At 48.1% G+C, this 12940-nt stretch overlaps 1 protein-coding gene across 2 annotated transcripts in view; it reads left to right on the top strand.

The window, feature by feature from the left end:
- Nucleotides 1-12940, top strand: part of UGGT1 (UDP-glucose glycoprotein glucosyltransferase 1) — an 822704-nt gene that overhangs the window by 324476 nt on the left and 485288 nt on the right. For both annotated transcript variants that reach the window (XM_078666074.1, XM_078666073.1), the window contains exons 17-18: nt 10924-11055; nt 11217-11381. In XM_078666074.1, the coding sequence (XP_078522200.1) occupies nt 10924-11055; nt 11217-11381 (297 nt within the window). The remainder of the gene's footprint in view (nt 1-10923; nt 11056-11216; nt 11382-12940) is intronic.

Raw genomic sequence — 12940 nt, 5'->3', positions numbered from 1 at the left:
ACTCTATTCAATATCTATGTCTCCCCCCTGGCGGCCATTGTGGAGGGGCATGGCCTCCGCCTGGTGTCCTACGCCGACGACACGCAGTTGGTCATCTCCCTATCGCGCGCGCCCGGTCTTGCGGCTGACATCTTCAGGAACTGTATGAAAGACCTTGCTGCCTGGATGTCTGCCAACTGTTTAAAGTTGAACGGGAGCAAGACCGAGGTGCTCGTGGTGGGGGGTGCACCGTCGGCGTGGTCGTCGGCGTGGTGGCCACCTTGTTTGGGGGAAGTCCCCGCTCCCTGCCGTGAGGCCAGGAACCTGGGCGTGTGGCTCGATAAGGACCTCACCTTTGGCCCACATGTCAGTCGGGTGGCGGGGGTATGCTTCAGTGTTCTGAGAGCCCTCAGGAAAGTCTTAGACCTGCTTCCCATTTCTGCTCGTCAGACGCTGGTGCATGCCTTGGTCACCTCCCGACTCGATTATGGGAACCTGCTCTATTTGGGGGCCACAGGAAAGGTCATCGGCCGCATGCAGGTTCTTCAAAATGCGGCAGCGCGGCTGGTCCTCAGACTCCCCAGGAGGTCATCTGCCAAACCAGCCCTGCAGGCGCTCCATTGGCTCCCTATCGAGAGGAGAGTGAAGTTTAAGGCCCTTGCCACCTGCCATCGTATTCTGCATGGCAAGGCACCTCCTCCGCTTCAGAGCCTAGTAGCCTATTACGAGCCTACACGCAGTCTTAGGTCCTCGCAGACCGGGCTGTTAAAAGTTCCAAGAATATCTAAAGCACGTATGGGAGGAAGATCCTTTAGATACCTCGCTCCCAAGTGCTGGAATAATCTTCCACTGGAACTTCGGCTTGAGCCCTCCGAAATCCAGTTTAGAAAAAAACTTAAAACGTATCTTTTCAGCAGATAGCTTGGTTTGGGAGGAGGGGGGACAGTCACTCCACTTGTCATAGCGCGGGGACACGCCACTGGCGTAACCAGGCGCTTAATAAATGTCCAATAATAATAATAATAATATACAATATCAAAACATCTCCCACTGAGGATTCTGCAGCATTCAATGCCTTGAATGAAAGGGCGGCTAAGAACCACGACGTTGAACTGCATGCTGACCCTGTGGAGGTGGACTTCCTCTTTGACATTTTTTCAACAGCTGAGAAGACTGTGAAAACCCTCCCAATGCTGAAAGGGGTCCTCAAACATGCTGCGGACATTTTCAAAGAGCCCACACGGGCAAGGGTGGTCAACCCTAGAATTGAGAAAAAATACCGACCGGCACCTGGCGATCCCACCTACATCAAGGGCCAGTTGCCATTGGACTCCCTGGTCGTTTCTAATGCCCGCAAGAGGGCGAATTCGCAAACCACTGGTGAAGTTCCTCCCCCGGACAAAGAGTCCAAAGTGCTAGAAGCATTGGGAAAGAGAGTAGCAGCTCAGGCGGCCAATATCTGGCGTATCTCTAACACGCAGGCGCTCTTGGCACGGTACGACAGGGCACACTACGACACACTAGAGACCCTGTTGCAACATCTCCCAGACCAATATAAGGAGGCTGCGGAGATGCTTATCCAGGAAGGGAAGCTCATCTCCAACGCTTCAATTAAGTGTGCACTAGACGTTGCGGACACTGCAGCCAGGGCAATTAACACCAGTGTGATGTTAAGACGACAAGCATGGCTCAGAATCTCCGGATTTAAGCCTGAGATCCAAACTACCATCCTCAACCAGCCAGTTAACCCTGACAGATTATTTGGTCCTGAGGTGGATACCACCTTGGAAAAAATAAAAAAGGATACCGAGACTGCGAAGTCCATGGGAGCTCTCCAATCCCAACCGTTTCGGGGGAGCACTTTTCGTCGCTCAGGCAATAGGGGTGTTTCCAGAGGCCAAATGTCCCAGCAATTCTCTTACCCCAAACAAAATAGAGGAGGTTATCGGGGCAACAACGCCAAGGGCAGAGGCAGGGGCAACAACAACTCCCGTTCCTCCGCCTCCAACAAACAGTGACGCCCTGTCACTGCCCCCGACCATTCCACACCTGTCGGGGGGAGACTCCAGCAGTTCCTGCCAGTCTGGAAATCCATCACCACAGACAGGTGGGTCAGGAAACTTATCCAGTTCGGTTATTGTTTGGAGCTCACATCCACTCCACCCAACATACCACCAAAACACCGTCCTATGTCCACAGAGCATTTGCACTTATTGCAGCAGGAAGTTCTTGTCATGCTGCAAAAGGGCGCTATAGAGCTCGTGCCAGTGGAGGAGGAAGGCACAGGGGTGTACTCCCTGTACTTCTTAATCCCAAAGAAGGACGGGTCCCTCAGGCCTATTCTCGACCTCCGGCCCCTAAACCAATACATTCTCTCGGAACACTTCCACATGCTAACGCTGCAGCAGGTTCTTCCGTTACTCACTCAGGGGGACTTCCTCGCAACCTTGGACCTCAAGGATGCTTACTTCCACATTCCACTACATCCATCACACAAAAAATACCTCAGATTCACCATTCAAAATCGGCATTATCAATTCAAGGTCCTTCCTTTCGGAGTGACCACGGCCCCCAGTGTGTTTACCAAATGTCTAGCGACAGTGGCGGCGCACCTCAGGAGACAACACATCCATGTCTACCCTTATCTGGACGACTGGCTGGTTCAGGCAAAGTCGGGCCAGCAGTGCGCCGCCGACATGTCCCACACCATTCACCTTCTTCACAGTCTGGGCTTCTCCCTGAACTATCCAAAGTCGCACCTTCAGCCGGCCCATGTGCGGCAATATCTAGGTGCAACAATCAATACTCTGGCAGCCACGGCTCAGCCAACTTCGGCGCGGAACACCAACATCCAGTCGCTAATCCAACAGTTCAAACCGCTACACTCGCTTCCTGCGAGAGTGTTCATGCAGTTGATAGGCCTGATGGCCTCCTGCATTTTCATAGTCCCGCACGCGAGGTTACATATGCGTCCGCTCCAGGAATGCTTAGCGCATCAGTGGAATCAGGCTCAGGGACAATTGAAAGACCTAGTGTTGGTCACCGGTCGGGCATACAACTCTCTGCATTGGTGGAATCCACACTACCTTTGCAAGCCCGACAGTTCCAAGAGCCTGTCCCACAGATCACCCTGACGGCGGACGCGTCTCTCCAGGGATGGGGAGCTCATGTACTCCACTACACAGTGCAGGGACTATGGACAATACAGCAAAAGAAGATGCACATCAACTACCTAGAACTGATGGCAATCTCCATGGCACTGAAAGCATTCAAAGTACATCTGTGCAACAAGGTCGTGTTGATCCGGACGGACAACATGACGGCCATGTACTACATCCAGAAGCAGGGAGGTACGCACTCTCCACAGTTGTCTCATCTGGCTCAGAGCATGTGGAAGTGGGCCATTCAGAGGAACATCTTCCTCATGGCGGAAAACCTCCCAGGCACGGACAATCAAATGGCGGACCTGCTCAGCAGGTACAGCCACCAGATGCACGAGTGGGAGATACATCCATCAGTACTCCGCCCGTACTTCCAGCAGTGGGGTCATCCACAAATAGACCTGTTCGCCACAAGGGAAAACGCAAAATGCCAAAGCTTTGCCGCCAGGTTCCCTCACCCACAGTCGCAAGGCAATGCGATATGGATGAACTGGTCAGGCAGATTTGCGTACGCTTTTCCCCCAGCACCTCTCATACCGCTGGTGGCAAGAAAGCTAAAGCAACACGCGATGACACTCATCCTGGTTGCTCCAACGTGGGCACGCCAGCCATGGTACACCACGTTTCTAGAACTCTCCGTGGTACCGCATCAAAGGCTACACCTCACGCCCAAGCTTTTGACGCAGAGCCATGGCGACATTCAGCATCCAGATCCGCAACAGCTCAACCTGGCGATCTGGCTCCTGAAGTCTTAGAGTTTAGCTACCTTGACTTGCCTCCTGAATGCATGGATATCATACGGGAGGCAAGAAAGCCCACCACCAGAGCCTGCTATGCAGCAAAATGGAAGCGGTTTGTCATTTACTGTGCTACACACAACATCAACCCGCTAGATGCATCCACTCCCAACATCATCTGCTATTTGTTACATCTTTACAAATGCAATCTAGCATACGCTTCCATCAGGATGCACTTATCCGCCATAGCGGCTTATCTCCAAAACAGGCAGCATCTCTCCGTTTTCAGAGTGCCTGCCATTAAAGCCTTCCTAGAAGGCCTGAAGCGGGTCATCCCTCCCAGGACCCCGCCAGCTCCTGTATGGAACCTCAATGTGGTCCTCACCAGGTTGATGGCCCCACCTTTTGAACCTCTACATTCCTGTGAGATTCAGTTCTTGACATGGAAAGTAGCTTTTCTCATTGCCATTACGTCTCTACGACGTGTTAGTGAGCTACAGGCGCTCACTGTACAAGAGCCATTCATTCAAATTCACTCCAACAGGGGGGTGCTGCGCACTAACCCTAAATTTCTTCCTAAAGTGGTTTCCAAGTTTCATGTCAATCAGACCATTGAACTGCCCGCATTCTTTCAAAACCCAGAAACAGTTGCCGAAAGAATGCTCCACACTCTTGATGTCAAACGAGCCTTGATGTACTACATCGATAGGACCAAAGACTTTAGGAAAACACAAGAACTCTTTGTTGCCTTCTCAGACCCGCACAAAGGCAACCCTATTTCCAAAGCAGGTATAGCCAGGTGGATCGTTAAGTGCATTCAGATTTGCTATCACAAGGCTAAGCGCACTTTAACGGTCCCTCCAAGAGCCCACTCCACCTGAAAATTGGAGGCCTCTATGGCTTTCCTTGGTAATATCCCTTTGGAAGATATTTGTAGAGCAGCCACATGGTCTACACCACACACATTTACTAAACATTACTGTGTAGATGTGCACTCCAAGCAGCAGGCAGCTGTAGGGCAGGCTGTTCTCAAAACGCTTTTTCAGACTTCTGCAGCTGGCTCAGGCGGCCGCCGTTAATGGAGGGACTGCTATGTATTCTATGCTATAGATATGAATTCAGCAGCCCACATGCCTCGAACTGAATATGCTACTTACCAGTATGCATCTGTTCTTGGCATGTAGGGCTGCTGACATTCATATCGCCCGTCCTCCTCCCCGGCGCCTGTAGCGGCTTCAGACTTTTTAACACTTACTCTTAGCATGGCCATCGCTTACACTATTACACTCTATCTTTGCCACAATGGCTAAAAACAATCTGGGGATGGAGTCGATGCCCATGCGCACTGTAGTCCAGGGGAGGAGCCACCTATCTCGTGATACTTCGAAGACTCTTCCAGGACAACAATGTGCAATCATCCGGACCCAACACTAGGCGGCGATCTATGCTATAGATATGAATGTCATAATTATTTACAACAAGGGGTGGTGAGGGACAGAGTCTCTGAATTAAGCAGAATACTCTCACCCAGTCAAGAGATCAGGGCTAGATCCAACACCGTTTTTTAGCTCATTGCACCATCCCAGTTTCAGAACCTGGCTGTATGCAAATTAGTCTGTTCCTGTCCCAGTGCATGATGGGAACAGGGCAAACCAAACTACAAAAGCCAATTCTTACACTGGGAAGGAAACAAGCTTCCGGGGACCGGTTTCTGGCATTACAGCCGTCTTCGGCCGGCTTGCTTGAATCCTGATGGTGCAATGAGCAAGGGACTCATGTCTGAGTATACCCTTCCACGCTTAGGGTGGACAAAATTATTTACAACAAGGGGTGGTGAGGGACAGAGTCTCTGAATTAAGCAGAATACTCTCACCCAGTCAAGAGATCAGGGCTAGATCCAACACCGTTTTTTAGCTCATTGCACCATCCCAGTTTCAGAACCTGGCTGTATGTAAATTAGTCTGTTCCTGTCCCAGTGCATGATGGGAACAGGGCAAACCAAACTACAAAAGCCAATTCTTACACTGGGAAGGAAACAAGCTTCCGGGGACCGGTTTCTGGCATTACAGCCGTCTTCGGCCCGGCTTGCTTGAATTCTGATGGTGCAATGAGCAAGGGACTCATGTCTGAGTATACCCTTCCACGCTTAGGGTGGACAAAATTATTTACAACAAGGGGATGTGAGGGACAGAGTCTCTGAATTAAGCAGAATACTCTCACCCAGTCAAGAGATCAGGGCTAGATCCAACACCGTTTTGTAGCTCATTGCACCATCCCAGTTTCAGAACCTGGCTGTATGCAAATTAGTCTGTTCCTGTCCCAGTGCATGATGGGAACAGGGCAAACCAAACTACAAAAGTCAATTCTTACACTGGGAAGGAAACAAGCTTCCGGGGACCAGTTTCTGGCATTACAGCCGTCTTCGGCCCGGCTTGCTTGAATCCTGATGGTGCAATGAGCAAGGGACTCATGTCTGAGTATAGATATGAATGTCAGCAGCCCTACATGCCAAGAACAGATGCATACTGGTAAGTAGCATATTTACTACAGATTCAACACCATTTAAATACCCCCAGGTGCCATATTGGTCTGGAGAATTTTTCAGCAATGTTCCATTGGCACCATACAGCCCCCAGTGACTCAATACCTCCCCCGAAGTGATGGAGCATAGCCGCATATAAGTCCAACTCTTCACACGGACATAATTTACTTTCTTAGCAACACCAAAGGGGAGGATGGACGGTTCCAGGATGCTTGTTTCCGGTCCAGGGAAGACATGGCTATGCAGTTCGGGCTGTACTGTTCCCATGAGGCACAGGGTCATACTGATTTGCATATGGCCATGTCTGAACTGGGGTGGAAGAGTGAGCTAAAGAATGATGATGGATTAAACCCAGATAAGTTGACTGGGGGCGAGTGCTTGCAATGTTCAACACTCCGCCCATCATCCCCTTTGGTTTTGCATAATTTACTTTCTTTCCATGGCCTTTGATGGCTCCCAAACTCTTTTGTGCTACGCAGATTACATGAGGCTGATCTCTATGGTAAAGCGCTACAATGGCTCAGGAATTTGCTGGCGAACTGTACACAAAAGGTCTGTCTTGACTCATTCAAGTCGAGGCTGATGTATACCAACAAAGGGGTTCCCCAGGGATCTTGCCTGAGCCCAACGCTTTTGAACATCTATGTAGTGCTTCTAGCCCATATTGTAAGTTCATGCGGAGTGAAGATGGTGTCCTATGCAGATGACACTCAACTTTTCATCTCCTTTGACCCTGATCCAGACAAAGTGAAAGATCCATTTGCAGTCTGCATGAGGGAAATCGCTGTCTGGATGAATATTTACTGTCTCCAATTGAACACAGAGAAGCCGGAGATCATGTTATTTGGCAAAGCAAACAAGATCTGGTCAGCAGACTGTGGTCTGCAGAACTGGGATAAGCCCTCACACCTAAGCAGATGGTGAAAAACCTCAGAGTGACGATAGATCAGGCACTGTCCATGAAAGATCAAGTCAAAACCACCATCTGTGGCATCTGTTTTGTCACAATGACGCTTTTAAAACGTCTTCCCCTGGCTTCCGAACCCGGCCAGAAAGACCTTTGTTCAGGCTTTCATAACCAGTCGCCTGGACTATGGGAACGCCCTATAGGTAGCAGTAAATGACTCCTTACTAACCAAATTGCAATTAGTGCAGAAAACAGCCGCTCGGCTGATCTGCAATTTACCTGCATGATCTTCCTCCACTCCCATTTTAAGGAAGCTTCACTGACTGCCTATTAGAAAATGGGCTGCCATCAAACTTTGTTGTGTGAAGCACAAGCACTCTATACAGCTCACCCTGCCTATCTATGCTCACAATTCCTCTATTATCAGCCCTCCAGGCAGCTCAGGTCCTCAAACAAAGTTCCCTTGCATATTCCACGCATCCGTACTTTAAGATGTGGGGACAGAGCTTTCTCTTACATAGCCCCTTACCATTACAATAAACTCCCTCTTCATCTTCGTAGTTTCCCCAACTTTATCAGCTTCAAGAAGATGCTGAAAACCTGGTTGTTTTAAAGGATTCTCTAGTTGACTGTTTAGTGCAACTCCTTCGAGAGTGAGTAGCGCCCTATACCAAGAGAAATAAAAGTACATTTAAAAAAAGTGTTTGAAGAAGATGTCTCCTGAAAAACAGCTGGATTCGAACCATGTAAAAACTGTAGGAAACAGATACTGGTCACTGATCCACTCATGTCTTTGTGATCTTTGGGCGCTGGTCACAACTTAGTCATGCCCAGATGCTCCAAAATAGATCGGTGAGCGGGATGCAATGATCTACTATGTAAACATAAGAATAGATTATAGTTGAAGTACAAGCACTCCTCCCACTCCAAGTTGTGGTGCTGCTCATGATGTTGATCAAGAGGATGGTTTCGTACGAAGTTCCGTTCCTGCTCAGTCTTCTAGTTAGTCGAAATAATTTGTCATAAACTCATGAAAGCCAAGTAGAACTCAGGCCCATCCTGCCACTTGTAATCAGGCGAGATTCTTAGCAAAATTCAGTCTTTAAAGAGGTCATGCTGCAAATGTGTAAGGTGCTCCTGGCTCTCTTAGGTGCATCTTCAGGCCCCACAGTCTTCCACTGGTGGGGACCCTCCCGGTTGTTGACTGACAATTCGGTACCCGTTCTTGGGACTGTATCATTTCCGGTTCAAACTTCTGCCCCAGCTCACAGTTCCACTCCATTTCATTCTGTACTGCTGCTTATGCCGACTCCACTTGCACTAGTATCAGATCCAATCGGGACACAGGTCTCCAACCCCAAACCAACATCGGTCTGCACCAGGCCCACCACCAGGCCCATGTCATGTTTTGAGATTACGAAAGCACAGCCAGTGATTATGCAACAAGATTTTCACCATCATCCCCTTCTTTGACACCAGTACTGACAGAGGCAGGAGGCAACATTTGGATTCGATTCTGATATGACACGGAGGATAATAAGGAGGCAGGAAACCTGCTCTGCCCTCATTCTGATAAGGCAGAGGTAGACTCGCCACCTGGGCCACCAACAAAGGAAAGTGTCTCTTTTGTAGTTGCCAACACTTAAAACTAAGCCAAATTTATTAACTAAAATCCTTCAACCATCCCACCCCCCCCCCCCCCCATCTGAACCAAATTTGCCATTTAACAAGGCTTTCACGGACATTCTTATGGCCACTTGATCTATGCCATGCTCGAGCTCGTCGGCCAGTCAGCCCGGGGATGTAGACTGGCCCCAGTGCCCCTGAATGTTTTTTTTTTCTTTTTCAAAGCTTCTTGTGCCTGTGAGCCTGGTAGTAAAGACGACCATGGAAAAAATAGTGGAAGTGCCTTTCTGACCAACCCCATGGATAGAGTGTCAAAACATATTGATGCCTTTGGAAGAAAAGGTGCTGCCAGTTTGGCTCTTATATCTTTAAATGCAATGTCTTTTCTGGCCAGGTTCACCCTCTCCTTATGGGACATGGATGAACATATCTTGCTGACAATCCTGGAGAACCTCGAGGCCTCGCTGACCCAATGGATTAAAAATGGACAGAGTGGGGCAAAGTATGTGCTGCATGCTGGCCTGAGCACCACTGAATGTGTGGGCCTTGCCAGTGCTATATTTAATGAGCATCGGGATGCAGACACTTGGATTTTCAGAATATGATGAAGAGTTTTTTTCATGGATTACAACTTCTTGGAGAGAAGGCCCAACAACTTTGGCGCAGAGCACTTAGTGGCGGGCGACGGCATCCACTCCAGCAGGGGCCAACAAATTTCCAACTGCTCATATCCTGCTTGCAGCGGCTTTCAAGCCACATTAATTTACTCTCACTTCCCCACAACTGACTGTAGGGGGAGGATGCAGAATTTCTTCACCGGTTGGGGATCTGTTCCATTAGACTAATCGGCTTTGCAAATAATTCAAAGCGGCTACACCCTATTGTTTTTACCCTGCCCCACATTCCTCCCTTACCAGAACAAGATTCCATTCCACTTGCCATGCTCCCTTTCGACCTTACCTCAGCCCTTGGGTGTTCACGAAAATGATGGTGGTTCCCTCAATGTATCTTCAGAGGTCAGAGATACATGTAATCTTGTACCTCAAGTAGCGGCTCAAGGCAAGGTTGCCACACTCCGTTGTAGGCCATCTTCGACTGACAGCCGAGCGAGGATCCAACCTCCTTGGAGTTTTCCATCAACGTGCTGATTTCCCACCTAAGCCTTAAACAGAGGATTCCATCCAGAAGGGTTGTCATGGACATAGTGGCATTCAAAGCCTTCCTTCTGCTGCAGCAAGCCTGGGACACTAAGGATACGATCCAGACTTCTCAGGCTCAGTCCTGTAGGAGAAAAACGCAATCTAATTTGGAGTCTGTGTCTTGGTGCATTGTGGTTGCAGGGGAGGTGTCATGAGTTACCTCAAAACCAATATTTCCTCTTTGAAAAAAAACAAGTTTTGTTCGCATCCAACTCAGATGGCAGAAGTGTCAGATCATGTGAATCTACAGCACTACAAGATGCAAACATATTTTCTCAGGTAGGTAACATTTACCTTCTCCCTTTGCTGTTGTGCCTGTAGACATCTATCTATGCCTCTTTCCACTTCCCTGCGTTCCTCCTGCTATTTCCACTACCTTGGATGGAAGGTAGACTAGAACTGGAATGATTAAGGATATGAACAAAAGAAAAACATGTCTAAAAGTCCTGATAAGTAAACCAGTCCATGGTATAACCACGTGAAACCCCATCAGAAGGGACAAACTCCAAATGTCTCCGCTAACGATTAATGTTTTAAATTCTTCCTGTATGAATTGTTTCCGCGCCTACCTTATTGATCTTTCATAATCTTTTTCACAACTTTTAATCTAGTCACACCTAGCCCCTTACCATTATCAGATTTTAGATGGACTAGAGATTTACAGTATTATTGGGAAGTGGGATGGGGTACGTACCTGTATACGTGTTCCAGTCATGAAGAACTTATCAGAGGTTGATGTTTAATCTGAGGTAGATCTTACTTTTCTTGGAAGGTGTACAACAAAGTAATGCCAGGGGATAAGCTGAAGGTTGAACATGTGATCAGTGTCCTGGAGAAGAAGTACCCATATGTGGAAGTCAGCAGCATTCTCGGCAGTGATTCTGCGTATGACAAGAACAGAAAGGTGAGTAAATCTGATTTACAATTTACAGTTGTCTTGGATTCAGGTTCACCCTCCTTTACAAATCCAAAAGCTTATGGGCTTCAGGCACAACTGTTCCCTTCTCTTCCCTTTCCTGTTGCACCCTAATAGCAAGGATAAATTGGATATTTCTTGTGTTTTAGGACGGGAAACATTACTATCTGCAGACAGGAGTTGGGCCACTACCTATTGTTCTGTTCAATGGCATGCCCTTTCAGAAAGATCAACTAGATCCTGACGAACTAGAAACTGTGACAATGCATAAAATCCTGGAGACCACCAGCTTTTTCCAAAGGGCTGTGTACCTGGTGAGTACTGAGAGGAATCAAGAAAACCACAAAGCTTTTTATCTGGCAGCAGACCGAATACTGTGATGGAGCAAGAACGTTTTTGCCTCATGATATGATTGTACATATTAACTGTGCTAACTTACTGTGTGAAAGCACTGCAGTTTTAATTGAAAACCGTGTGAGTTAAAGCAGTGTGTGTAGGACAAAGATTCAATGCTAATTTACACAAGCATTTGCAATGCAATAGGTCTTGCATTAGTGAAACTTCGACCTATTGGTGTTGCAAATGTGTTTTTTTTTTTTTTTTTTTGTTAAGAAATATCCCAGCAGTAGCATAAGTAATCACACAACTTCCACTAAGCAAGGAAAGGGAGCAGTACCACAGGCTGTTTCTAGGTGTTCCTGTGGAGTTGTAAAGGAACCTCTATTAGCCGCATAAGGTACTGCACCCTTAATGTAATTATTTATTTATTTATTTTATTTATTTGCGGTATTTATAGAGCGCAGCACTCATCCGAAGGGATATCAAGGCGCTTATACCTGGACTGAGACTACCGCCAGTTAGCACTAAGGCGGTCCTTGAGATTTGGGAAAGAGGAAGGTTTTAAGTTTTTTTCGAAACAGGAGGTAGTTGGTGGTAAGTCTTAGATCTTGAGGGAGCTCGTTCCATTTCTTTGCCGCCAGGTAAGAGAATGAGCGGCCCCTGGTCCTTGTTTTTTATATGCGTTTAGTTCTGGTGAGGGCAGACTGGAGTGAACGCAGGTTTCTTGTGGGGACGTAAAATTCAATCTTCCCCTGGAGAATCATAGGACCTGTCTTATAGAGGGGCTTGTGGGCATGACCAAGCAGTTTGAAGACCGCTCTCTGGCGCATCGGCAGCCAGTGCAGTTTCTTCAGGCACTCCGAGGCAGAATCAAACTTGCCTTTGTTGCAGATAAGTTTAGCCGCCGAATTCTGTAGTACTTGTAAGCGTGAGAACAGATACTCCTTCATGCCCATGAACAGCGCGATGCCGTAGTCCAGACGGCTAACTAGCAAGGCTTGAGTGACGGAACGTCTGCAATCCAGGGGTATCCATGGAAATAGTCTGGCAAGAAGCTTCGAAATGGAGAAACCTTTGCCACAAAGGGATCGCACATGATCTTTCATGGACAATGCGTCATCCATAATGACGCCCAGATTCCTTGATTGTTGTTTCGGGATGGGGGCCATACCAGGCGAGGGTGGCCACCATGTCACATCCCACACACGTTTGGCGTTGCCAAACAGAAGGATCTCGGATTTTCCGGCGTTCAGTTTCAGGCAATGTTTGTGCATCCACTCACCATATCCGAAAGACAATTATGCAGTCTGGATTTAATAATATCTGGTTTTTCATCCAGGGCCACCAACAGCTGTGTGTCATCTGCATAGGAGCAGATGCCAATGCCCCACTTCCTTCCAATTTCAGCAAGAGATGACATATAAACATTGAAGAGGGTGGGGCTTAATGAGGCTCCTTGAGGGACTCCACAGCTGATGGGGCTAGCTTTAGAATGGAATTGTCCCATGTCTACTGCCTGGGTACGATTACTCAA

This window comes from Lissotriton helveticus, chromosome 11 (assembly GCF_964261635.1).
Source record: "Lissotriton helveticus chromosome 11, aLisHel1.1, whole genome shotgun sequence".
Classification (NCBI taxonomy): domain Eukaryota; kingdom Metazoa; phylum Chordata; class Amphibia; order Caudata; family Salamandridae; genus Lissotriton; species Lissotriton helveticus.
Note: the sequence above shows the minus strand (reverse complement) of the source record. Positions and strands in the feature narration are given on the sequence as shown.